Consider the following 25,677-nt stretch of genomic DNA (forward strand, 5'->3'; position numbering starts at 1 on the left):
AGTGCAAAGAAAGAATATAGGTCATGCTCAGTCAACCTTAGCTTGCGTGAGGCTCTTTGGGGTCTTGAGATTGTTGCTCAGGCGCAAGTCCTTGCTAAATCTACCCTTGAAAGGGTGTCGCTTGAGCTTGCGGCGGGCAACCATGACAGGAGAAGATGAGTTGGAGAGTAGGTAATTGGAGAAGGAACCGAGAAGTACACTGTTTGGATATTAGATCTAAGTGAACATCACTTGGAACGGGCTTAACTTACCCTTTCAGGGCGCTCTGGCCTCGAGCGCCAACAATGACAAGAGTAGGTTCAAGTTCGTCAATCTAAAGAAGGTCAGTTTCTTGATCCGCATCTATACCAGTTGTAGGAGAAGACTCACAGCTTCAGTGATCATAAGCTTAGGGCTTTTACAGTGAATGACCTCCACAGCGATGCGAACTTGCAAAAGTGTCTTCCGCAGCAGTTTCACACACGTATTGGAAACTGTTTCGACTGCTTTGACTCGCTCCGCTTCTGCAAGAGACGATGCACGAGCATCGACAGAGCCCGATTTGCTAGTAGTTCCTGGACCCAGCCGACCCAGAATATAACGGCTAGCGTTCTGGGTAGCTTCCTTCGTCTGGGTCCCCACGACAGCAGCAGCATCTTGCATGGCCTTGGCTCCCTCACCAACCTGCACAGAAGAGGTATTGGCATCTTCATGCACCGCATACAGTGCATACATGGTGTCTCCGTCTCGCAGAACGGCTCCAATAGTCCATTCTAGAGCGTAGACTGATTCTTCGCTCAAATCGGTAGCAACCAAATATTTCCGTTGGCGACGACGTCCCCCGTCGGCCTCTTCCTGAAGGCTCGCAAAGTTACCACGAATTATCGTGCGAATAGATCGATTGGGAACACGATTGTCAATGGCAGACATTGATATACCAAGTTGCTGCGCACGGTGAATGTCATCTCGCTCTGCTTCATCCTCTGATCCATAAGGCGTGCCAGCTACCGATTGTGTAGCCGGAGTTGGGATGTCGAAACTTGTCTGAGGATGAATCACCGCCTTTAATGCCGACTTCCTAGGTTTCTTTCCCCTGGTATCGCCGGGTTTGGCGCTAGACGATTCTGGGAGGCAGGTTAATATACATATGGATGATGCGTAGAAGGAGTGAGGAGCTTGACATACGCTCTTCCGTGTCTTGGGATTTATCCTTTGGCCTGAAATCACTAGGACTGATGGAGCTGATGTCTGTCGGCCTCTTCTTGCGGCCTCGAGAATGGACCACCTGTACTCCAGGAATATTCTCCTCATCGCTTGAAACGTCTTCGTCTTCGTCACTGCTTTCAATGAGATTTTTGTCGCTGTCAAACACATCTTTTGCCAGACGCTCGCCAGGCTCCTCCTCCGTCGGTTTGATGTAGTCCGGGAGACTAGGGGTTCCGGATAATTTCGACAAAACTTCCTCTGATTTGCTGTGCGCCGAGTCATAATTGATCTCAGTCGACTTTTCCTCCGCGGCCGTCTCAGACCGATTGAGCTGGGAGACGCGGGTACCCGGAGATAGAGATCTATCAAACCTCGAGCCCGCTGAAGGAGACCTAGAGTCCACGGAGGAGCCACGCCGACTCGAGCCGCGGCTCGAATCTCTCCCACGAGTGAAACTCTTGGGAAGCAAGCGAGACTCCAAGCCCGACATCATTGCAGCCATTGCACGCCGCCCTTGTGGTTTATGTTTCTTGAAAACCGCGTGTTCCGGGCTAGCCGGAGCGGTCACCGGTCTCAAGTCTTCCTCTTGTCCGACTGCCGGTGCCGTCGAAGGACGCTGGTCCGTCTCTCTCGAAAACTGGTCGGATGATCTCCGGGGCAGATCGTCAGGGTCGGCCCTATGTCTTTCGGGGGAGCTTGGGGCAGACGCCATTGCAGATGAGCTGATACGGAGTGGCGATGAAAAGAGAGGCTCGACTGGGCTGCGAGTCCCACGATCTCGTGAAGATAGGACAGCCCCGCTGACAGTGCCCGCACCCCTTGCAGACTGCGGGGTGCTAAGCAGGTTCTGGACGGCGCGACTCAGCGACGATTTTTGCTCTTTGTGTGATAATTTTGGCGGGGAAGGGGGGGATTGTTGTTCTGGGGTAGTTGTATGTTCCCTTGACACATTCTCTGGAGGTAAGGGGGAGATGCGTCCAGAGTGGTACGACATCTCGTGCGAGTCCGCCTGCGGCGGAGATGATTCCTGATGTGGGGAACTCGGTTTGCGGCTCGACCAACAAGAATGCGGAACCACGAAATGGAATGTGGAGCGATCGACTACCTTATGACGATTATGCACTCCGCAAATCTTGAAATGCATGTTTATCAGCAACAAGTTATCAATGAAGCACCCCAGAATGATTAGGGAAACCACGGCTCAAAGTATAAGCTCACAGAAAAGGAATGATAGTGGTCGAATTCGGAGGATCAACACTGGTATATGCAAGACAGTCAAAGAATTTGAAGCGAAAGACGGTACCATAGCATAGCAAGTAATAACCGGAAGGTGCTGTGAGACGCGGCTTCCTGCCCTGGTGGTATGAAGAAAATGGCCATGACTCCATACCAAACTTGGGACCCATAAAAGGGGGATCGCCAATTCATGCCCAACGGGCGTCTATGTATATCAATATGCAAATGGAACTAGTGGCGCTAGCGATGACAGAACCAGTGGAAACAGGGAGCTTTCTAGGGCTTAACATAGGGCATCCCTACATAGCAGCCTACATAGAAGAAGAATTTGAAGTCGAAAGTATGGAATAAAAAAGAAGCAAATGTTTGAAGAATGTAAGAGCTTTCGAATGCAAAGACCATATGACCTTCAGAAAACTGAACAATGAGATACATTAAAGTCACCGGGCACTGAGTAATTCTTCACTGCAATGTCCCCAGGTTCAATCAATGTTTTGGCGGCCCGGTGTTGACCAAAAAAGACGGGCTCATTCATTGAAGCGCGAATGGGCAGAAGTACAAGCTGTTCCACCAACTGTAATATGACAGTCGAGAAGGGCTTTGAGAATTGTGATGTGAGTTAATCGCACAATTTGGCGATTGCTTGGCAAGTTTCCTTGTGAGGGTGATGATTGAGGTAGTGAATTGGCCCCGTGGTGCTATAGTCTTTTACTGGAGGAGACAGGGCAAAGCAGGCAGAAGGGAAGTGTCTTTACAGTACCAGTATTGGCCTGGACGAGGCACTGCGCGTTGTCGGACAGGTGCTTTCTCACCGCATGCTTGACATTGATCATTGGCTCGTCCACATGACTTGCAAAGTTTACTGGTCTTGGTTTTGGTTTGTGTTTCGGTTTTGGTTACATTTCGATCTTGATTTTGATTTTGATTTTGCTTTGATGTCGAGTGATTTTGTGTCTCGTGTCCTTAATTTTTGAAAGGAAAACCATGTCCGAGTTATTGATGTCGACGGGATCTGATCCAAGCCTCGACTGAATGTGTCCTGACACTCAGCTTGGTAGTTCATGGGATGTAATTGGTAGCTGAGTGACGCCTGTCCAGAAAAGACTCGGATCAAGACAGAATAATGACGTGGTGAAAGACTTGTGTTGATGGATGTAGCTCAAGGAAATATGCCATCCAGCAGAAACGATTCAACACGTTATCATGTTTTGTTGATGAACGAGGTCATTAAGCATGGACCTGACGAAAAGTAAACAAATTCGCCGCTGTTGTGTTGACAGATGAAGAGATCAAGGATGGATCATGTCATGGAGGATGGAACTTCATGATAAAGGATGAAGGACACAAGAAAATGTGTGGTAAGACATAATAAAAAAGTGGCCAAGAGAAAAGTTGAGGCTATTCATACGGTATTATATACCAGAAATTTCGCCAATCTTGCAGGCAGTCTTGCAAGTACCAGTTTTGAAGGGTATTCAAAGCAATTTATTCCTCGGTCTCTTCTTCTTCTTCCTTTCTCTAGTTTTCTTCCCTTCCTTTCCGCCATTGTTTGCTCTTTTACATTGGCGGATTTCCCAAATCAACATCTACAATGCACTGATCCTTTAAGCTCACATCATCTCTATTTCTTTGTCTGGGTAGATATACAATGATTGGCAACAAAATGAATGTATTTAGCTATGGGTATGGTGCTGAAAACTTATATAATTCATCGCTGAAAATGTTCTATCATAATATATGGAAAGTAATCTATATGCAACGAAAAATTGTGCAGCACTGCGCCGATCTAAACGTGATGCGATACCAGTCACCAATTTTGTCCCAGTCCTTAGGAACTTGTCAAAAGTCCTCGCTGGTTGTCGGCTCCCTCATCAGAAGATTGCACGGGCGCCTTTTCTGACACAGACGCTTGCCGCAGAGTCTCGAGGCGCTTCTGCGATAGGGCAGCATACTTGCATCGCTGCCGAATCTGTGCACCATATTTATAGAAGAAAAATGGAAGCGGCATGCACAATACCGACACGAAGGCCGGAATGGATGAGGCCCAATGAATACCCAGACCCGTGTACATGTATGAACTGAACAAGGGGAATACAGCTCCAAATGTGTATCTGAAAACAGACATGCCTGCCAAGACAGACGCAGAGTAAATGGTGTAAGAGTCGATGAGATAGTTGACGATTCCCATGTAGATGAGGAGCAGTCCGAAACCAAATGGAACCAAGGCTGCGACACTGCATAGCCAGTGAATTGACGGAGAATTCGTCCATGCGAACCAGAAGAGGCCAATGGGGATAGCCACAGCAGAGGACATGCAAGGGGGCAGGCGAGCCTCTGGTGGAGCAAACCCATTGTGTTTTTCCTGGGTTTTAATATATCGCTTGTTATCCCACACGGTATAGGCCACACCGATGAGCACGCCGATCATGACCCCTAGGAAAGGAAGTCCGCCAACGCCGGCATTCCACCCGCGAATTTCCTCGTAGACGATAGGAATTGCTTCGAAAAGCATGTAGAGCACACCGTAGATAAGGGCGGCGTAGAATGTGAGTAGAAGAACGATGGGTTCACGGAAAAGAAGCACCCAAGGTCGAGAGAAAACCGTCTTCAGCCGCTTGCCGACTGAGATTTTACCTCTTTCCAGATCGAGTTTGCTTTGGTAGCATTTGCCTGTGAGGAGGGACAACTTTGCGGCTCTCTTGCGGAGTAGCACCGGTGCATAAGTCTCAGGGACAAGAATCGCCATCAAAATCCAAGCCATGCCTGCACAAGCAGACAGGAAGCCCTCAACCCATCGCCACCCTGCGTTCATACCGAGGAAGCCACCAATGATGGGCCCGAGGGCAGGACCTGGTGAGTCAGTTAGCACTGATCATCAAAGTGATTCCTTATACCGAGCCAGGTCATACCTAGATAAGGAGTCGACGCGAATAAAAGCATCGCCAGTCCTCGTTGTCTAGCGACAAACATGTCCGAGATAACGCCACCAGCATTCGTCAGAGGCGCAGAACCAAAAGCACCCCCAAAGAACCGAAGAATCAACAAAGTATGGATATTCTGGGCCCCCGCACACCCCGCCGAGAAGGCAGCAAGAGCAAGAAAGGAAGCGAAGAATGGGATTTGCCGACCAATGGTCTCGCTAAGCGGTGCCCATATCAACGGTCCCACGGCGAATCCAAATACAAACAACGACAGGCCAAGAGTCGCGACTTCTCTGCTAATATCAAACTCATCGATAACACCCTGCATACTACCACTGTACGCGGAAGAAGTCAAAGATATGACGAAGGTCGCAACGGCAGTAGCAAAAGTAACAATGGCCTTTCTTGCCATGCTGAACTCCATGGGATTCCGAGGGTCGACGTTCAACCACTGCACGACATAGGGGTCATCTTCAGTCCCCGAACCGTCATATTGATGATGCAACACCTCTTTGGTGATGACTTTTTGATCAACCAACAATCGCCAGAATGGAATATAGCTCTGGTCTTGAAGTTCCTTGGCATCTTCGAAATGTGCAGATTGGTCTGCGACCATGATGGACCTATCCGAGGGCGTTTCTCGGGCACCCAGATCTCATGAAATGAACAGTAAAATCAACAAACTTTTGATATATTACTTGGGTATCGCACTCATGCATTGCGCTCGAAGAGAAAGTGAAATTCTAGATGTATCAAATCCGCATGATCGGGAACTCGGCACGGGATTGCATAATTATGTAGTTCCGCGGGATGAATCCCCACTAATTTCCGGAATTAGTCATTCGTCTTGGACGTTAATCGGTTGGCACCGTTAAAGTGGAGATTCGCGGTACCGAACAACTCGGCAACTCGGCGCAACTCGGCGTTCCTCGACATTCTCTGGGGAAGTCGGATGGATTCTATTGAGGTGGTTCGGCTCGGCTTATGAAGATGTGCTTTCGAGAGTGTTGGATTGGTTTGCATTATATGTATTCACACACCAAATGGAAGGCACGAGATCTCCAAATAAGGAACCTTGGAAGGCGCGATTCTCGAGCATAAACCCTCCCCCGCTCTTGGTTACAATTTCAATCCTTCTCTTCTATATATTGCAAACTCCTCTCATCCTTTGTCTCTCTTCTCTTTCCAAGCCGTATCTGTATTAGGCCCAAAAACTACAATAATGAGAGACAAAGCAGAGAATGAAGACACATATTTTGGTCATCAAGGAATCAATGAAGACACAAATGAGACAACTCTTGGTAGTCAATAATTACACCCCCCAGAATAAGGTATTTCATGTTTCTCGTATTCGTGTTGGTTGATTTTCAAGACATCCCATTATTTGAAATGCTGCCATTGAGTTCATGCATTTCACGATCCCAGAGACTCTAGAGTATGATCAGCAAATGAAACCAGACGCATATCAAATAGCTTGAACTGATATTTCTCACCCAGTCAAACATCTCAAATGCCCAATCCGTATTCAACAAATCCTGCAAGCACCCCAGGGTCGAGAAATCTTGCGTTTCCATTTCTTCCCTTGAAGGCTCCGAACAAGGTCCAGGTGGCGCCTGTTCATCATGTTCGGTGGAATGAACCGGACCCGAAGAGCGCAAAGTCACATTTGAATTGCCCGATTGGACCAGTTTTAACATTGCGGCTAACGTATCGGCAGACTGAGAAGTCTCAAATGACGGCTCCGGGGCAATCTTCCAGGTGTCATATAGATTTCTCAATAAATCGATAAGCCCGGATGTTCTATTAGCATGTAATCTTTGTTCAGCTTGCGACAGATTCATGATTTCAAAGCAGATGATCATGGCGGCTGTCAAGCAATCGGTGATGGATACGGAAGCACCAAACCAAGCTTTTCGATGTTGCCGAGCCCGGGGTAAGATCTCTTGGAACAACTTGATTTGGAGTTCGATTACTCGCTGCGCCGCATTGACACACGTGCTGCGGAGATGGTCATATTTGCTTTCGGTCCTGTTTGCCAATAGGTACTGCCTATGCAAAATACACCGAGCGCGTTGAAATGTGATTTCCAGCCTGTGACGCTCAATGATGATATAGTTATCTTTTATTGGGCAGTTGCGGTCGGTTGCCTGCATGCGTAAGAGGGGCGGGATGTGGTCTCGGGCAACTTCAAGGTCGTGATTTAGCTGGATTGTTTCATTGTATGTTAATGTTTTGCAGGAGAGCGTGTCCATCATCTCATTGGAAATTGCCGTTAATCGCCAGACAGCTAATATGTAAGTGATACTGGTGGGCCGTTCGGATACAGATTGTGGTGGCGGTAGCTCAACAGTCGTTGGTCCGAAACTTGTGTCTAAGAGATCTCGGGGTAAGGCGGTGTTGCCTAGTCTTCCTGAGATAACCCTTGGGACACCTGTTTGGCATGACACAATTGAATCGGTCATTTGCAGAAATAGCCACGTTCGTCGACGCATCTCCGCTTCGAACACGGAGATGTGGGGGTATGATCTGGCATCTTGATGATAACCCATCATGATGGCTAGCCGAATGCATATGCCCAACAGGACCATAACGCCTGTTTTCAGGTTATTGCTGGACAGGTATTCAATACCTAGATAAAGCCCAAGGGCTTCAACCTTATAGCGACCAGGGGTGGTATAATTTGAACTTGTCAGGCAGAGAGCGCAACTTTTTCGATAGAAGTCAAAAGTTCCTGGGACTTCATTAATCTTGGACATGGCTTGGTTTGTGGTGTGATCAATCCACACTGCGCAGGACAAAATGCCGTATAGACATGCCAGCCATGCAGGAGAGACTTTGGTGGGATCTTCCCAAAGATGATTGCACTTTGCCGGTTTTTTGAAGTCAGTTTATACTATCTTTGGCTCAGGATGCAGCCATTTAGAGCGAACCTCGGTTTTGAAAGTGGGACGATGAATAAAGTCTGCGAATTTGTGGTCAGCTAAATAAGTAAAATTGGTACCATATTTCGGACGTATTCAAGGGGGTCATACTTAGAGATGGTTCATTTGAGTTAAGATAGATAGAGACTAGGCTCTCAACAATGTCTCGAGGTGGCAATGCTGCCAGAAGGTCGTTGATTGACATGTTCCCCGACAATCCGACTAGCAAGAAAGGTCCATTGGGTGTTCGTATAGATTCATCAATATGGGCTCCACTACTTGTATGAGAGCCTGGACTGCCTTCCTTGAGTGCTCTGGTCTGTTTATAGAACCATATATCAGATAGAGGCTTGACGGCAAAGCATAAGGTGGGGTGACACTGACGGCATTCATGATAGTCTGCCAATGAGCAAAATTAGTGTATCGCGTCCCGCTTGGTCCAGAGAGAAGAAGTCCATCCACAGGGCTAGATTTGTGAGTGCCTTGCATGCGCATGTCGTCATCGGGAGTGACATTTCTGAATCTCGTGGTCGGACTCGCCTGCCCAATGCATTTCTCTAGCTGTTTGATCCTGTCCTCCAAATAGTGCACCCGACTAGGCAGATTGGGCCCCCTATTTGCACTCTTCATTGAGAGAGCCGTAGCATACCGACAAGATGATTCCTCATTCCGCTTTGCACAATTGTCACAGGGTACTTTGCGATTGCATCGTAGCCTATGAGATAGATGAGCTATGTTTCAGACCATACATAAGTATATATTATTAGGGTGGGGCTGCGGTCAAGGTCAAGCTTGCTAGGATTTGAACGTACTTTCTCTGACGACACAACGTACACGACTGTAATACTCGAGGCTTTTGATCTCTTCTCTTTCGATCACCGGGCTTGCCAAGACCACCAGTGACCATATTCGTCCCCATCGTGGAGATACACGTTGCCGAGTGAATTGAAATTTGAGTCTTGGGAGAAAGTGAATTGGACTCAGAGATCATGCCGGGACGGGATCACAATTGACTACTCTATTGAAGGGGGTGTTCTCGGGTTTCTCGGATTTCTTGTATTTTACAAGTGGGTCTCTGTCAACGGCACCCGTAAGATCGAAATAGCCCATAGCCGAGTATCCCATGGTTTGTTTCTTAATTACCAGGCGGAGACGGTATACGCCATCCACGAAGCCCCACGGGCCTCCAGGCTTGTTTCTATAGAGATATAGGACTAGTGCAAAGGGATTGAATGGGGGCCGTTTTTGAGAGCCTGGCTGCTAGTGTATAAATACCTAGGGTTCAAGTTGCAACAATTCAAACCATTGCCTACCGCCAGCATGCAGAGTGAAAATCCATTCCGCGTCATTATAGTCGGTGGCTCAGTCGCGGGGCTGACTCTTGCTCACTGCTTGGGAAAAAGCAATATCGAATATGTTGTTTTAGAGTCACACTGTGAAATTGCCCCTGAAGTAGGCGCTTCAATTGGAATTCTTCCCAATGGTGCTCGTACCCTCGACCAGCTAGGTGTGTTTGATGATATCCTGGATGTCATCGAGCCTTTGGTGAAGGGCATTTACTGGACAGAAACTGGTCAATTCATCGTGGAAAATGATGTCCCTCGGATTATTCATAATAGGTACGAGCCTCTTTTGCCCGGAGGAACATGACTGCACTGGATAGCGTTAACTTTATGCAGGCATGGCTACGCTATATCATTTTTCGATCGCCGGGCCTTGCTGGAAATTCTGTATAACAGATTAGGAGACAATCAAAACCGAGTTCATACCAGCAAGAAAGTCGTCAAGGTGGAACACTTGCCAACCAAAGTCTTGGTTCACTGCGACGATCAGTCGGTGATAGAAGGAGATATTGTTGTTGGAGCTGACGGTGTGAGAAGTACCGTGAGACAGCAGATGTGGCACCACATGGAATCCATTGGAATGAAAAAGGAGGTGAAAGAGGAGAAAGCCAGTATGTTTAATCCCGAAGGCTGTTTTTGCGCATACTGATAACTCTAGTCATGTCATCCGAGTACTCCTGCGTGTTTGGAATATCGACGGCCACTCCGGGGCTACTCCCAGGAGAATGCCACCGGACATACGGAAAAGACTACTCGTCACTGACCATTGTAGGCAAAAACGGCCGTGTGTTCTGGTTTTTGTTCACCAAGTTGGACAAAGTCTACAAGGGATCTGAAATTCCTCGTTATAGTGAAGAGGACATGGAGAAGCAGCTTGCTCAGTACTCTAACAAGCCGATTACTGACAAGGTCCCTTTCTCCTCCGTTCTTCAGAACACTGTGACCAAGAGCTTTTTGGCTCTGGAAGAAGCCTATCATACGAAATGGTGCATGGACCGATTCGTTTGCATTGGGGATTCTGCACACAAGGTATGATAGGACTGTCGTGTAACTTCATTCATTATCGAACATATCTGACATTGCACAAAATGCAGATGACTCCTAATATGGGTCAAGGTGGTAACAACGCGGTAGAAAGTGCTGCATCGCTAGCAAACCACCTGACTCGGCTTGTCCAGAGTTCTTCCAACGGAAAGGTTCCCTTCAAAGACATCAAAAACTGTTTGACTGATTGGCAGACAGCACGACAGCCGCGGGCGAAAGAAGTCTGCATCAAAGCAAATGCCTTGACTCGACTGGAAGCCTGCGCAACACTCAAGGATAGACTGATGGCAATTCACGCACTGCCTCATCTAGCATCATGGCTCGTAGAACGCCTGTCTCAATCTTTTTCTGGAGCAGAAAGGCTCGATTGTGTCCCGCTGCCCCCCAGAGCGTTGAATTGTCCCATGCCTATTCATGAGATTCCCGAGGAAGACAAGGACACACTCTGGCGACGAGCAATCTCTGCCTCTCCCCTCATTGGATGCGCCATGGCTGCGAGAAGCATCATGGGATCTGCGAAGGACGGTTTTCTACCGCATTTGATCGCTTTACTTCGCAAGGGAATCTGGACATCCAACAATGGAGAGACTGTTAGTCTAACCAGATCGTTGTACAACTTCCCTTTCCTGGACCGACTCTTCTCACCCTTGATTACTTGCTTCCTGCCATCTATCAGTGGATCCGATGCAGTATCCCGTTCTCAAATGGTTTCGTTCCTGGCCGACTGTGGCCCAGTCTACACAATATGGCTACTTGAGAGCCATCGACAGGGAAAATCGGGACTTGAAGTTATTCTGTACGTGAAGGACTGTTCGCATGCTACTTTTGATGTTTTGACTTTGTGGCTAGGACTAATGTTTTGATTTTTTTTTTTAACGCAGACCCATAGTTGCTGGAATTGCTTTCCAGCTGAAGGGAATTGGAAAGATCGCCCCTATATACTTTGCAATTGAGTACATCCGCTCACCTCTTTCTTCGCTAAAAGGAGATAATCGAAACATGAAGACGGATGCCTTGAAGTCACTTTTGCCTGCTGTGCTCGCCGGTTACTACCTTCCGACTTTTGCCAATTTCTTCGCCTCTACAGTTGAATCTCGTCAATCTATCAATGCAGTGTGGCAATTGTTCCCGCTGGTAGTTCCAGTGATTCAAATCCCGCTCCGCTTGTTGGCAAAGCCCAGATCCAACATTGAAGCAAAAGAAAAGACAGCCTCGAATCACAAAACGAACATGCTCTGGACCCGCTGCACTTATGGTTCATTGGCTGCTATCTCAGGGCTGTCTTTCATTTACGCTCGTTGGTCTGCTCCTCAGGGTGCGTCTTTGGCCACAATCTTCCTACCCGGTCTGTTCGAGCACGCACAGCCTGTTACCTCGTTTGCTCAAGGTATTGCGCGATTTCTGCAATACGACGAGATATTTTCTCTTGGTGCCGGCTTTATCTGGTTGGGGCTGAGGTTCCGGGAGCTGCAGCAGTCTGGGGTACCTGTTTCGTGGTGGAAGTCAGCATGTGCTTTGGTGGGGACTACTGTCACCCTTGGTCCTGGTGCAGCATTGGCATTGGGTTGGGGATGGAGAGAGGAAGCCCTGGCTAAGACTCATGCTATTGAGGATAAATAGTCTCAGCATACTTACACAGCATTGAGTTTCTTCAATCCCATTGGATATACGTAGATCATCGAATAGTCTAGAGGGATGAATTCATGATACATATTTGCATTATATTTGGCGCGCAACAAACAAATTGAGATGTGTACCATGCCGTTCTGGCAAATCGCTCAATCCAAGCCATGTCAGAAACATTGAAGGGAAACATCTTAATGCTTTGACCATAATTCCATGCTGTACTCAATTTATCCAGACACAAAGTTTTCTTGACACTCAAAGTGACTGGAAACCTGGAGTACGTAGACCAGGTTGATATAACGGCTATCTATATTGGTATTTGAATTATGTGCTTCTTTAAACAAAGGCATTGCGCACTTTCGCTAATTTTGCTCTGAATAGGTCCGTCACACTAGCGTGCTAGGTAGCTAGGGAGTCCAGTGCAGGTAAAAGAAAAACAAGAATCAGCCATCCCAGGTACAATCCCAAACCAAACTCCCATGTGGAAAAGTTGAAGCACAAAGTACTCGTTGGAAATCATGAAGACCATAGCGGTAATTGGGGGTATGAATACAAAAACAAAAGCGCCAAGCCTACGCCTTGGACTTCTTTGGCTTGGGTTTCGCATCCTTGGACTTTTTCCGAGCCCCAACCGCAGCAAATGCCTCCTCAGAAGGTTCATCAGCAGGCCCGCGCTTCTTCCCATTAGGCTGGCCATACTTTTCCTCCAGCTGTGCCAAAAATCCCTGACCTCTCTGCTGCTGCCGTTTAGTGATCAAAGCCAGCAAATCATCCTCACCACCTCCAGAGCCCTTCGAAGCCTTAGATGCGGCAGCAGACTTCTTCTTCTTATTCTCTTCAACTTCCTTGCCTAGTTTCTCTGCCTCCTTGGCCTCCTTCAGCGCACGCTTCTTGCGCTGCTCTCGCTTCTTCTCCGGTTCCTGAGAGTACTTCTTGTAATCTTCCACCTCCTCATCCGCAATAGCCTGGTCGATGATAGCCCGGAAGCGCTCATCGTCATCGAGAACATTGGAAAGCATGACCGACTCATAGATCTTGTCCAGATCACCTGAGTGTTTTTCATAAGCCTCCAACAAATCGCGCTTCTCCTCGTCGGAGTTTTGGTATTTCTTCTGGAAGTCGGAAATCGCTTTTGTGTCTAGCATTGCGGAGAGCTGTTCGCGGTAGAACTCCATCCAGTCGAAGTCGCCATCTTCGCCAAGGACCTCTTCAGTGTTTCCAGTGCGGTCGTAGATTTTGCGCCGGCGTGAGTCTGATAGGACGGCGTAGGCTAAGGCGATCTGTTGGAATTTTGCGTGGGCTGCGTCACGGGCATCTTCGCTGACCTTGTCTTTGGGGTGTTAGATTTTTCCTGGATAATACACAGCCTTAACGGGAATGCTGACGAAGACATACCAGGATGATGCCTTAATGCACTCTTTTTGTAGGCAGATTTGATTGCTTCGGGGGTTGCGTTTGACTCGACACCTAGGATCTTGTAGAGGTCCTCCTCCACTGAGGGCGGCTCCTCAGGGATTCGCTCGTTTTCTGTGGCTTTCGTCATCGTTCCTCTCTGATCGCTAGTAGTGCTAAAAGCGAAATTGGACCGGAGGGGTGTATGTGAGGATGGGGAGAAATAGTGGTGAAGATAAGACTCGGCGCGGTAAGGGGACGCGAAATTGACGCGCCGACCGCATTACCATTTCATGATCATTCCGTCATAGGCAACAAGCTTCCCCACTTCGATCTTAACTCACCTTAACTCTTCTTATTTAAACCTCCAAGCCAACCATCCCTACCAATCTCATCCATTGAGTTCAAAAATCGTCAAGAACCATTGCAGCCTCTTTCTTCGTTCCCCAACACCAAATTTCTTTACTGCTCACGCACACCAGCTGGCAGCTACGCCATATCAACCCACCACAACCCCCAAACCAACATCATGGCAACAAACGCCCCCCACAGACCCTACATGCGCAAATGCATAGTCCTAGCCTCCCAATCCCCACCCCGCCCAACCAATTTCCGCGTCGGCGCAATCCTTATCTCCCGCGCGGACAACGACCCCACCTTCTCCGAAGACCGCATCCTCTCAACAGGCTACACAATGGAACTAGCCGGTAACACCCACGCCGAGCAATGCTGTTTCTCCAACTTTGCCGCCGTTCACAACGTCCCCGAGGAAGAAGTCGCCTCCGTACTACCCGTAGAAGAGGGTCGCAAGCTCGTGATGTATGTCACGATGGAGCCATGCGGAAAGCGGTTGTCGGGCAATGCGCCCTGTGTTCAACGGATTACGAAGACAAGGGAGGGAGGTCGTCCGGGTGTTCATAAGGTTTACTTTGGGGTTAAAGAGCCTGGGACTTTTGTGGGGGAGAGTGAGGGGTGTAAGATGCTTGAGAGCGCGGGGATTGAGTGGGAGTATGTGCGCGGATTTGAGAAGGAGATTTTGAAGGTCGCTATGGCTGGGCATGAGAATTGTGAGGAGAAAGTTAAGGAGGCTTTGGGGGAGGTGGGAGGTGATGGCGAAAGGCAGACGGAGGCCCCGAGGAATCCGAAGAAGAGAATGATGGAGGGCGAGACCATCATTTATTAAATTGAATTACTGGTCGAATTCCTGTAAAGTAAAATAAACATTGGAAATGTATTATGCAAGGTTGGAGTGGAGTTGAGTGAGTGAGTGTTAGTTGTACTTTTTAAGGTTAAAGAGAGCTTGGATGATAACTAGGATAACGCATCTTATGACTTATATTCACATGTAAGTACCCATGTAAATTTATTAAAAGCGGTACCCTCCTACACAAAGATACCAAATTAACATTGGAAAATAAAAAACTAAGGACATGAAATTAAACGCGCCAACTGCTTATATAGTCGCGTCTTCACGTGACCCGCCCATTCAACTCCGAATTGACTTCATTCCAAACCGAGTAACGTCCAACCTCCATCGAGAAAATGATCCAATGGCGACGGTTGATGATGTGGAATCCATCATCTACCCTGCATTTTGTTTCAAAGCCTCGCCAACGCACTTCACCTGGGTGAAAATGGCGATAGCGGATGTGCATCGATTACAGAAACCGAGGAATTTTGATGGTAAGGATGCACACATATCTTTTTTTTGGCCTTTATAAACATAGCGGTCACTGCTTTTTGTTATCAACGTGGTGTCTCTGTTCCAACGGTCCATCCTGATTACCAAGATCCCCAGTCTGCCAAAGTGACACCGGACAGCCATATATATTGTTGAAGACTCGAATATATACTAACGACTTCCAGGCCAGAAAGTCTTCTTCTATAAAAACCACCCAATCCGCTTCGTGACAGTGGCAGGACTCATTGTAGCCAGAACAGAAGTTTTCCGCCGCACAATCCTCACACTGGATGATAGCAGCGGCGCCACGATTGAAATAACGGTTCAACATTCAACAGACCCAAAGCACACGGAGTCAGATTCAAAGTCTACCGCAATGAATGCCAGCTCTGGTCCTGGTGTATCTCAGTCAAAGCTTCAGTCCCAGATAACTGGAGGTATAGGCAGCCAAGAAGAAGAAACAGGCCCAACTGCCTATAGCATCGGCGAGGGTGACAGGTCAAAAGACAAGATCATCCAGAACGATACAGTTCATATCACTGCAACAGACCAGTCAATCCTCGATATATCTTCACTGATACCTGGGACGATGATCAAAGTCAAGGGAACGCTGGGCTCATTCCGATCAACCATGCAACTACATTTGGAACGCTTCAGTATCATCCGCGATACAAACGCAGAAATGCAGTTCGTTTTTGAAAGGCTTCAATATCTTGTTGAGGTTCTTTCTGTGCCGTGGGTTCTACTCGACGAGGAGATTGAATCTTTACGTCGGGAGGGCGAGGAAGGGGATATCCGGGCTGCAGAGGAGAGGGAGAGAGTCCGGAAGAAGATTAAGAGGAGGGTTGAGAGGGAGGGAAAGGATGAACGGCATATTGCCAGGATATATCAAAGTGAGGAGCGGGAACGGGAGAAGGAGGCTGCTGTCTGTAGGGAAGACGGTGTTAGGGTTATGAAAGAGATTTGGGAGAGGAAGAGGTCCAGATTGGAAAAAAATTGATAGACCTCGAAAGGATGGAGTGCTTGAATTGGTATATGAGATGCATTATTGTTTGGAGGGTGCTAGCAAGGGCCCGGGACATAAACATGTTCATTAGAGTTCTATTGCATATTTTCAAACGCATGTACCAAAAACAATGTTGAACATGAGAGTCGTCAATCGTCATAATAAACCGAGAGGTATCTTCATGCCATACGAGACGCCAGCTGGACGAAGGCCAAAAATCAATAAAGACTCAAGCAAAACGAAATAAATCCAAAATGAGATAAAGATTTCATCCAAACGAAATATCCTGCATAGTAGGCGCATAAGAAAATGCAGGGCAAGTGACAAGCTTGCAAATATCAGTAATACTTGGGACCACCGCCCTGTCCACCAAGCAAACCACGGTAGTAATCCTCATCAGTGCGACTATTACGGTGCGAACCATGATAACGGGCGTCATCAGCATCAGGTGACATGGCGGTCGGCTCCATGTATAAATCGTTGGTAGACACGTTGCCATACCGCGGAGTATGATCGCGGCCTAGCAGGTCACTTTCGGAGTGTCTGTATCCATCGATACTGCGTGAGGAACTGCGCGATGTGCGCGAGTGCCCTTTCGAGTGTCGATGATAGGGAGCTGGACCGGAACCGGAACGCTGAGCATATAGGGAGTCCCGGGTTGGAGAGCGCGGTATCGTGGAGACTCGGTGGCTGGAAGTGGATGCAGGTGGAATATCAGATGGTCGCGTGAAGGAATCCCTGTGGGTGCGAGGATTGCCGACTTCATCGTAAACCTTTCCACCGCCAGGGTTGGCGGAATAAGGCTTTCGCTCACGTTCGATGGGGGCTGGGGGAATAGTTTCGTCCTCATCGTCAAGGATGGCGGTGGACGATGAAGCGGAGGGTGGAGGGCGGCCCCTCTCGTAGGATCGACTTCGTTCAGTTGAGGCGTTTCTCGGGCTGCTGAGACCACTGCTGCGACCGCTGCCGAGAGGAGGGGAGGCCTTCGGGCGGCTCGCTTTGGATCGTTCTTCATCGGTGATGCGAGGGAGATCGACGCCGCAGTGTTTCATGATATGTAGCTCGGTAGCCTCTCGTAGCTTCAGATCAGCGAACTCGGGGAACAAGCGTCGGGGAATCTCTTTGGGAAATCGTTCCTTCTTGTCGTCTGGGTTGCTGATCGGCATGTTGAGTACAGCCTTCTGCAGGCGTTCATACTCGCGGTCTGGGTGGGCTAGTATCATGAGTGTCGCCCACGTCTCGAAACCTTTGGGTGTCAAGCCGGGAATATCAGGTCGCTCTGAAAGATCATCCTTCTGCACAAGGTGGTGCTGAGCCTTGACTTCTCGGAATAGCCTAGAGATTGAAGAAGTGTTGTCATCGAATATATCTGTCGGTGCGATTAGTACGTTGTATTGGCAAGGAATAGCATTATCACCCACCCTGCCATGGATAAGCATCAGGCGACACATTGGTGTCTGCGTAGAACTTCTGCAGCTTCTGCGGAATAATAACAAGCGTATTACCGGGCGGGTAATCTTCAATCTGCATATAATCAGCGATGCACTCTCGCGCCACAAATGGGAGTGATAATGTACCAAATGCATCGCAATGCCGCGCAAGAATTGTCCAAGTCTCGGTGTCGGCTTATCATCTTCAAACAGTTTGCCCCAGACCTTCTCCAGTGTGGTCATTTCCATGACCGTCGCATCTCGATCAGGGGGTTTTGGCCGCGCCTCAGCTCTCACGCTCCCCTGACTCGACATTGAACCAGTTCTACGCGGGGTCGGATCCGGCGAGGTTTTCGAATTGGATCGTGTATCGCTCGAGTAGCCAGAATATGGCTGCGACTGCGGAACCTCAAAGTTATTCGGCATTGCGCTTGGGGGCGGAATAGATCCACTTCGTTGATGAAGCGGAGCCGATGGGGACTCGGATTGAGGGCGAAGTGGGAGATCGGTTGGCGGCGCCATCCAGGGCTGCTGCTGCGCCTGTGACTGCGACTGTGGTCGAGGTGGGGGTGGAGGTGGGTACTGGGATTGAGTGTTTTGAGGGGAGCCTTGGATGTCACTCATGCCGGACGCCTTGAGCTGCTGAATGACGGTGGAAGTGATCTGGGACAGGACTTCCGGTGAGAGGTAGGAGTTGGAGTTTGCGTTATTATACACGGCTGAGCTGACAGCGTCGTTGATATGGCCCGAGTTGGAGTTGCCTGGACGAGATGGCTCAGGGTATTCGTAGCTCTGTGGGGGAGGAGCCGATGACGCGGGAGGCATCTGAGGCTGAGGCATAGTGATATGATCGGATTCATAGTACGAGGGGTAAGGAGGGGTCGGCGTGTAGCCATGGTTATCATTAGGATCCGTGTTCATATTTCCCATTCCCTGGTAGCCCGAGTTGGGAGGTGACTGGTATCCATCGTAGGCCATGGAGAAACAAGTCAAGGAAGGATTTCAGGATTTTCCTCTCTGCTGACGCCAAGGAAACCAGGGCACAAGCAGAGTAGAAGGCAAAGAAAAGTTGAAGGCAGAGAAATTCCGTATGGCGGGGCAGTGGGGAAAGGTGAGAAAGTGGCGATCTGAAACGTCACCGGATTTCCTCAGGTGCGACAGGCACTCGAGCGCTGGAGCTTAGGAACGAGGAATCCAGGTCACGTTGATGTGGCGCTTTTTAATCTATTCAAGTGCCACAGAACATGCACAATTCTCCGTCATGTCATATTGCTATGGTCGGGGGAGCGTCATTGATCGGCAATCTAATTAACTCCATCTTTCCATGCATAGATTGCGATGTCCTCTCAACCTATCAAGATGAGCCAGCGCCCCGTTTCACATCTGGAGCCATGCAGAAGACTGCAAGTCGGTTAATCCGACAGTTGGCATCGGTCTCGAGTCCAATCAACATGGAAGCCGCACAAAGTTACTAAGGCGCTTCATCGCCAATCATGGTGCATGCTGGTAGACCTGCAGGATATAACATCATCTAGCGCTTCTAAAAGGCTAAATACCTAATTTTACCTCTGTCAAACTGGTTTCTACGTGCGTCGAGTATGGCATGGGAAGATGTAGACGGCGATATCCCCTTTAGTTTCTGCTGCCCAAAGTGTGCCCAGGTGGATCCACAGATATATTTTTGGTGATGTTTTAAGACATGCCCACCCTGTACGGAGTACACAAACAAACATTGGAAACAAGATAAAACAGGTTCATTGTTTCCCTAGGAACCATAGAGAACGGAAGCGTTTATGCTAGGTACCTAACGAACCATGGATGCTGAGACTCCCGACCCTTGGAACACCGTCAATACCCGTGGACCGTTCCAGGGACACGAGACGAAAACAAAAAAGAAAACAAAGGAGCTCCTTCTCTTTGAGTCATAATAAACCACCGAGAGCAGGCTGTAGATCAGGCTTAGGGCACGAAGCTTCGAAAACAAATGAACTCTGGCTGCAGAGAGAAATTGCATCACAGGAACTCTTCGGTCTCCCGAGATGCCCTGAGAGCGTCCTCAATCTCCTCCCTGGAAAGAGGCTCTTGCCTACGAACAATTTCTTTCCCTTTTCTGAAAGGGTCTTTGTCCTCCTCCCAGTCCATAAAGGAATCGGGTGAGTCTCCCTTAGAAAGGCGGCCTTCCTTCTCATCCCAGTCCAGAATCAAACTGGGCGGCGACTTGCTACTACTGGCAAAACCTTCTTCCTCATCCCAACCGAGAATCAAATTCGGCGACCTGATTTCCGTGCGAGAAGACAGTCCTATTCCCGGCACCTGCTCGGCTTCCGGTGCAGGCGACAGTCGCAGCTGGCTAAGACCGATATTTTCGAAATTCTTGTCCTGACAGGGCATGCAGACCTGAAAACCCAAATATTAGCTCCAACCAAGGACAGACATTGGATTGAGATAAAAGATGATCTACTCACTGGCTGCGAATGTGATTGCTGAAATGCACGAGTATGTTGACTACGAGCAAACCACCACACAGGTTTCCACTCATTGCAGAATCGGCACCTGTATTCGATCCGTTTGCTGTCATCAATACATTTATAGCATTTGGCTTGGAAGTCACCTTCGGCATGGAGCACCTTAGTGCCCTGGGTGTCAAGCGCATCGTTCAGGTGAGCCAGCTGAGTCGCCGAAAAACACTGCTGTGGGAGCTCGGACAAGCATCGGGAGCAAATGATTCTATGAAGACTTATCAGTGTCTATGCTCATGCATGGCTATCTCGTATTGATAACTTACTGCTCGGGCAGGTTCGGGTCCAGGTCCCTATGGGTGATCGGTCAATTTGACCAGTCATCAATGGGGGTATCGGGTGGGCTACTCACTGGCGGTTTAGACGCAGCTCGTATCCTGCGTAGTCCCAAATATCTCTCCTAGCAAACAGGTTGCCACTCATGATTGGGATGGTATGCTGGTGGCTCAGGTAAAGAAAATCGGTCACAAAGGGACGTGAGGTGGGTGCGAGGCGATGGGAATCATTCACAACGAGGGAAAGAAGCTGAGAGGTTCAAGATCTGAATTCAAAGCGAGGTGAGCTCACTTACGAGTCGCTATGGCAAACATTTTTACTATCTCCGTTGGCGAAAATTTGCTGGCACCTTTTTAGGCATCGCCGCGGCGATGAGGGCTAACAGTTTGATGTGATGTACGCAATTGGTGCCAGCGAGCTTTGCCGACAGGAAGGGATTGTCCATGGCAGCCATGGTTCTTTTCATTATCAAAAAGCAAAGCTGCCGGCAGCTAGCTTATGCAATGCTTTACTCCACAGCAATCCGGTAATGCTGCTCATGATAGCAGTACAAGGAACTGGCGAGACTGATATCTGCAGGCTTAGAGTCCAGAATGACGTACATGTGTAACCTCCCGCAGGTCACTTTTCAGTGAACTGCAACTGGATGCATTAGGAGACTAACTTAGACAAGCCTGTCGCTTGTGCAAGTGCTAAGAAAGAATTTGTCACTCGTGGAGGCGGGTCTGTAGTGTTATTTGGAAGTCCATGTTACGTTTTGCATCTATCAAACACGGTCACTAGGCGGGAAAGATCCAGCCCATGCCAGTGAAGAAAGCGCCTATGTAGCCCAGAAAGATATGTTCAAATCTACTTGAAGCATGGTCATTCCAGAGCTCCGAACGAACAAAGCTTGAGTCCAATGTGCATCTGACGAAAAGATAGATGGGCATATAGTAGAATGATCCAGACAGGAATCAGAGCAGTATTCTACGCCCCAAACGAGGAAGAAAAAGAAAATCCTGCGAGCCCTTAGACACTCTCAGAATTCAGAATTTGATCTTTCCCGAGTGCCCTGCATGATGAGAAGAGTGGAGTCGGTCTTCATACAAAATGGGAAACTCCGTACAGGCCCATTCAACTCCTTTTAAAACGTACAGCGATGGTCTAAAAAAAGGTTCAATGCTTCCAAATCCGACAACGGAATAGGAGAGAAAGCCTCAGGCGACCGAATGTCCAAACAAACATCTACATCTCCTTCGTGCATTACCTTTAAGCACATGCATCAATCTCCGGTCCAACCGCTCCTAAGAAAGCTGATTGGCCTCCACAAATCCGGGACGGGAAGCAAAAGTTTCCAGAAACCTCATTCAAACCAGGGGCAATCCTTATTCTAGATTAATTCATGGAATCCTCTGTTAGAAATAAACTAAGCCAAGAAACATAACTTCGCATGGGATTATCCCCACTTCAAAGTCCACTTGGGTTGATGACATAGCATCCGTAGACGGTTAGAGCCTTCTCTTCTAGCGACTAGGGGCCGCGCGGGCAGTTAACTCCCCGTCTCCATAGAAGCACGGTAATGACCTTCCAGAAACGAGTAGTCTCAGGGAGCGTGCGTTACTTCGGTGATGGCGGAGTCGGGATTTACATGTACCTGCGTAGATGGACGATGTAGAGTGGTTGTCCCCTCGTGCTTGTTGTGGATACTTTTCGATAACATCGTCATCCCCCTTTCCGGATCGGCGATTAGCATCGGTAGTAGGGGCAATGAGAACGTGCTTTGGGATCTATCTGGCTTCTGATACGCTCGCGGGTTGCTATGAGGTTCCCGGCGACCAAAGTAAAGGGGTGCACTAATGTAGGGATTTCTGGTCGGCGTTTGTTGTGGGTCGAACTTTGGGACTTGGTTAAGTTGGTTTAGCCTACAGTACGGATGCATCGCGGATGTGCTTTTGCCAGCCTCTGATCCTTGGTGGCGGGAGTTTCGCTTCGGAGAATTTTGTGTGGGTAAGGGGTAGGGCAGGGTGGGACGAGCCCCTGGGGAACAGGGAAACCAAAAGCAGGGCAGGGCAGTGGCTGTGTGTGTGTGGCCACCATCCACTTGGTAAAGGGGGAGAGTAGCCAATTTGCGGGAGTGGTCACAATATAGCAGATGTGAGGTTATTGATCCCGGTGAGGGCCAAGGTGATATTAAGATGACCTTCTCGAAGGTCCAGAGAAGACGATAACGGAACCCGGCGGTTTGGCGCTCCAAATAGTTCCATTCCTGGCCCTTGGCCCGGTGGCGAGGGCAAGGCGATCCCCCCTCTGTGCAACGCTGCACTCGGGTACGAGGGACGGGCCTGGACGAGGTCCACGCGGTGGAGATTCCGTCGTCCCCCGAGTTGACGGTGTAGCGCTAGATCCACCGCCAGAGCGCTTCGAGCAATGAACACGCGTGATGAGCACCGCTTTTTGAAGGAACAGGACTCCAAACCCACTTGGTGCTTTGTTATGTTTTCCACCATGGAAAATCCACCTTTTTTTGCTTCCTTCCACCAATGGCATTGTTGGCGCGTACAGACCGACTTCGCCAGGATCTCCAGTACGGAGTACAGTATGGTACCTGGTACACGCGGAGTACCGGCTCCACCGGGAGAACGTGTGGCTGGGCCCAGGGCATCTTGGTACTTGGCTGTATTGGGTACATGATACGCGTTGTTTTGTAATTATTCGCCAACGCCCTGTTCGTCTGTGATGATGCCCAAGCTTCTCCCATTTAAAGAGTAGTCCACGCTATCATAAGTGGGGAGTTCTTACGACTGGGTCTTGCTTTGTTTTGTCATCCCCAAGGCCCACTGCTGTAATTGGGATCTGGGACTCCGTACTCCGTCGGTACGGCCCTTAAGTCCCCATCCTTGGAACAAACGGGGGAAAGAAAAGGGGCTTAGAGTACCACCTTCAGGCGATTGATAGAGACAATAAGAAATGCGGACAGCCACACCGGCGGTAATATTTAAAAATAAAAAAGGGCAACCGAATGGGGGCGACGTAATCCTGGATCCTTGCGGGCCAAACGGTCGCCCCAGGGTTCGTCGCCGTCTGACAGGTGCGATTCCTGCAGGTAATCAAGATAATCCCTCTGCCCCATGAAACATGACCCGTATTTTCGTAATTTCTCACTAGCCTATCATAGTTGGTTTTTGCGTTGGAGGAATAGAAATAAACAAAAAAACGAGGCGATGGACAGATCGTCTTCCCATGGCTCTGGCTCGGGTTCCTGGAGCTTCTCAAGTGGATCATGGTCCCTACTGTAGCAAAGTTATGATATGATTTTCTTTGTCCGGATGACCTCCCCCGGGGCAGGGATGTCGATCGACCGCTGTCATTAATTTCCCACACGGGATGTTTTCTTGAGAAGTGCGAAACAAAACAAAGAAACAAAGAAACACCGGTCTCCCTTGAGTCGCGCGCTGAAACTGAATCACGGGGCGCCATCTGTTCCCAATCGGCGATACTTCCGGGTGTGACTGGAATGCCTGTGCCTGGGGTAGAGGCAAGGCGTCCTCTGAGACGGGACCACATACGGATCATATGCGTGATCATGATCCCCATGCATCAAAAGCCAAGTCCCTACTTAAGTTTATCGACAAGGCATTTAGTGTACCGCGTACCTAGGTGACTCGTACAGTAGCCCGCGATGCGAACGCCTCCGTCCAGCCGAACCTAAATTTCGTTCCATATGGCGAATAAGGATGGAGAAATGATAGTCGGACCAGTCGGAGATCATCACTGAAAAAAGAGTGCCCCTCCAGGAAAGCTCGGATCCAGAATCAGGTGGCGAGACAAGGTGCCGGGACAACGAGAGAGATCAATAAAATAGCTCCTCCAATGGCGAGTGAAACAGGAGAAAGGCCGTGGAGAGCAGGTCCAGCCTTGCGACGAGTCCGACGTGGGACGACATCGCAGACGTCAACTGGACGACAGGAGTCTCCCTTGCCTTTTTGGCATCGAATTTGAGTTGATACCGAGGATGCGTTATATAAAGGTGACCTGTTCTATGGTACGATCTGATAGATTGGTCCAGGCTGTTCAGCATCACTTGCAACGTCATGCGGACGCGGTAAATGCGCGCGAAGATCCTTAGGAACAGGATAAATTACGGGGGCGCGGCCCAACCCCCTCTTAACTGTTTGGTTCCTTCCAGCGGGAGTGACCGCCCCTAGATGTACACTGTTTATGCCCAACCTCTCTGCATCTCGAGTCTACCTATAGGTGATTAACACAAATAACAGGATGATCGTGACTGATGGGCCCGTGGGACTTTGCTCTTATCGCGTCATTTATTGCTTTTGCCTAGTGTCAAATTTTTTTTCTTTTTTTTCTTTTTTTTTGTTTTTCTTTTATTAAAGTAACTAGTTCGATTTACATGCCACAAAATCAAACTAGAAACGAGAAAGAGAAAATAAGAAAAAAGAAAAAACAAACTAAAATGAAAATAAAACAAAAATCGAATCGAATCCAATCAAAAGTCGGTTATGACAATACGTTAATTAATACCACAGGAGGAAATCAGGAACGGGGCTCTGAATCCACAAGCATCCACTTGATCTCCTGCCGCCGTTCCTATTGGTGAAATACGGTATTTCCCCGTTGTGTGGACTTTAGACCCCAACTAGTAACTTATTCGATTCTTCATACCATTACACACTCATTACTCGCGATTATTACTTTCTATTCCTTCTCCATCCCAATAGTGTAGTGGCCCCTCTCTCGTGCGTTCTTTTCATATTCGGGGGTTGCTGCTCTTTGGATCTCTAGATTCATTTTTCCTTTGATCCTCTCGATATCACACCTGCAACCGTTCATCCCCTCATACATCCAGTTCACCATACAGAACTGCAGACCCCCGGTGGACTGATCTGCACTCTTGGTCCTAACGTGGTTTAATTTACCGTCTCCACGGCCCCGTCCTTAGAGCTTCGAGCTGTCAGCGCGTCAGGGGCTTCGTTCGGCCTCCGATCGACTAAGGTGCCCACAACGGGTTCTCTCCTATTCTGGCGGGATTTCCTTTTTATTACATCGCGCCCGTTCTTGTGTTCTTCCAGATCGTCTTCCCCCTCCTACTCCTACAAA

The 25,677-nt window shown here is 48.8% G+C and overlaps 8 protein-coding genes across 8 annotated transcripts; 3 read left to right on the forward strand and 5 right to left on the reverse strand.

Annotated features, from left to right (window-relative positions):
* Positions 1–27: 27 nt before the first annotated feature.
* Positions 28–2,179, reverse strand: N7484_005858 (universal stress protein family domain protein; the record flags this gene model as incomplete). Its single annotated transcript, XM_057116277.1, has 4 exons — positions 28–199; positions 252–313; positions 370–1,103; positions 1,165–2,179. The coding sequence occupies 4 exons, from the start codon at positions 2,177–2,179 to the stop codon at positions 28–30; spliced, it is 1,983 nt and encodes a 660-aa protein (XP_056972160.1).
* Positions 2,180–4,249: 2,070 nt separating this feature from the next.
* Positions 4,250–5,958, reverse strand: N7484_005859 (MFS transporter; the record flags this gene model as incomplete). The annotated part of the gene is made up of 2 exons (XM_057116278.1): positions 4,250–5,271; positions 5,331–5,958. The coding sequence occupies 2 exons, from the start codon at positions 5,956–5,958 to the stop codon at positions 4,250–4,252; spliced, it is 1,650 nt and encodes a 549-aa protein (XP_056972161.1).
* Positions 5,959–9,583: 3,625 nt separating this feature from the next.
* N7484_005860 (FAD-dependent oxidoreductase) lies at positions 9,584–12,270 on the forward strand (the record flags this gene model as incomplete). Its single annotated transcript, XM_057116279.1, has 5 exons — positions 9,584–9,882; positions 9,943–10,217; positions 10,265–10,635; positions 10,701–11,446; positions 11,532–12,270. The coding sequence occupies 5 exons, from the start codon at positions 9,584–9,586 to the stop codon at positions 12,268–12,270; spliced, it is 2,430 nt and encodes an 809-aa protein (XP_056972162.1).
* A 578-nt stretch (positions 12,271–12,848) lies between these two features.
* Positions 12,849–13,819, reverse strand: N7484_005861 (DnaJ domain protein; the record flags this gene model as incomplete). The annotated part of the gene is made up of 2 exons (XM_057116280.1): positions 12,849–13,606; positions 13,672–13,819. 2 exons carry the CDS (start codon positions 13,817–13,819, stop codon positions 12,849–12,851), a joined length of 906 nt encoding a protein of 301 aa, XP_056972163.1.
* Positions 13,820–14,197: 378 nt separating this feature from the next.
* N7484_005862 (putative DRAP deaminase) lies at positions 14,198–14,851 on the forward strand (the record flags this gene model as incomplete). Its single annotated transcript, XM_057116281.1, has 1 exon — positions 14,198–14,851. One exon carries the CDS (start codon positions 14,198–14,200, stop codon positions 14,849–14,851), a length of 654 nt encoding a protein of 217 aa, XP_056972164.1.
* A 367-nt stretch (positions 14,852–15,218) lies between these two features.
* N7484_005863 (OB-fold domain-containing protein) lies at positions 15,219–16,349 on the forward strand (the record flags this gene model as incomplete). The annotated part of the gene is made up of 2 exons (XM_057116282.1): positions 15,219–15,351; positions 15,535–16,349. The coding sequence occupies 2 exons, from the start codon at positions 15,219–15,221 to the stop codon at positions 16,347–16,349; spliced, it is 948 nt and encodes a 315-aa protein (XP_056972165.1).
* A 344-nt stretch (positions 16,350–16,693) lies between these two features.
* Positions 16,694–18,763, reverse strand: N7484_005864 (uncharacterized protein; the record flags this gene model as incomplete). Its single annotated transcript, XM_057116283.1, has 3 exons — positions 16,694–17,724; positions 17,777–17,879; positions 17,933–18,763. The coding sequence occupies 3 exons, from the start codon at positions 18,761–18,763 to the stop codon at positions 16,694–16,696; spliced, it is 1,965 nt and encodes a 654-aa protein (XP_056972166.1).
* A 1,035-nt stretch (positions 18,764–19,798) lies between these two features.
* Positions 19,799–20,727, reverse strand: N7484_005865 (uncharacterized protein; the record flags this gene model as incomplete). Its single annotated transcript, XM_057116284.1, has 4 exons — positions 19,799–20,182; positions 20,251–20,512; positions 20,571–20,597; positions 20,657–20,727. 4 exons carry the CDS (start codon positions 20,725–20,727, stop codon positions 19,799–19,801), a joined length of 744 nt encoding a protein of 247 aa, XP_056972167.1.
* Between the last annotated feature and the right edge of the window lie 4,950 nt (positions 20,728–25,677).

Source organism: Penicillium longicatenatum (genome assembly GCF_028827895.1).
Source record: "Penicillium longicatenatum strain IBT 33135 chromosome Unknown contig_3_segment0_segment0, whole genome shotgun sequence".
Taxonomy (NCBI): Eukaryota; Fungi; Ascomycota; class Eurotiomycetes; order Eurotiales; family Aspergillaceae; genus Penicillium; species Penicillium longicatenatum.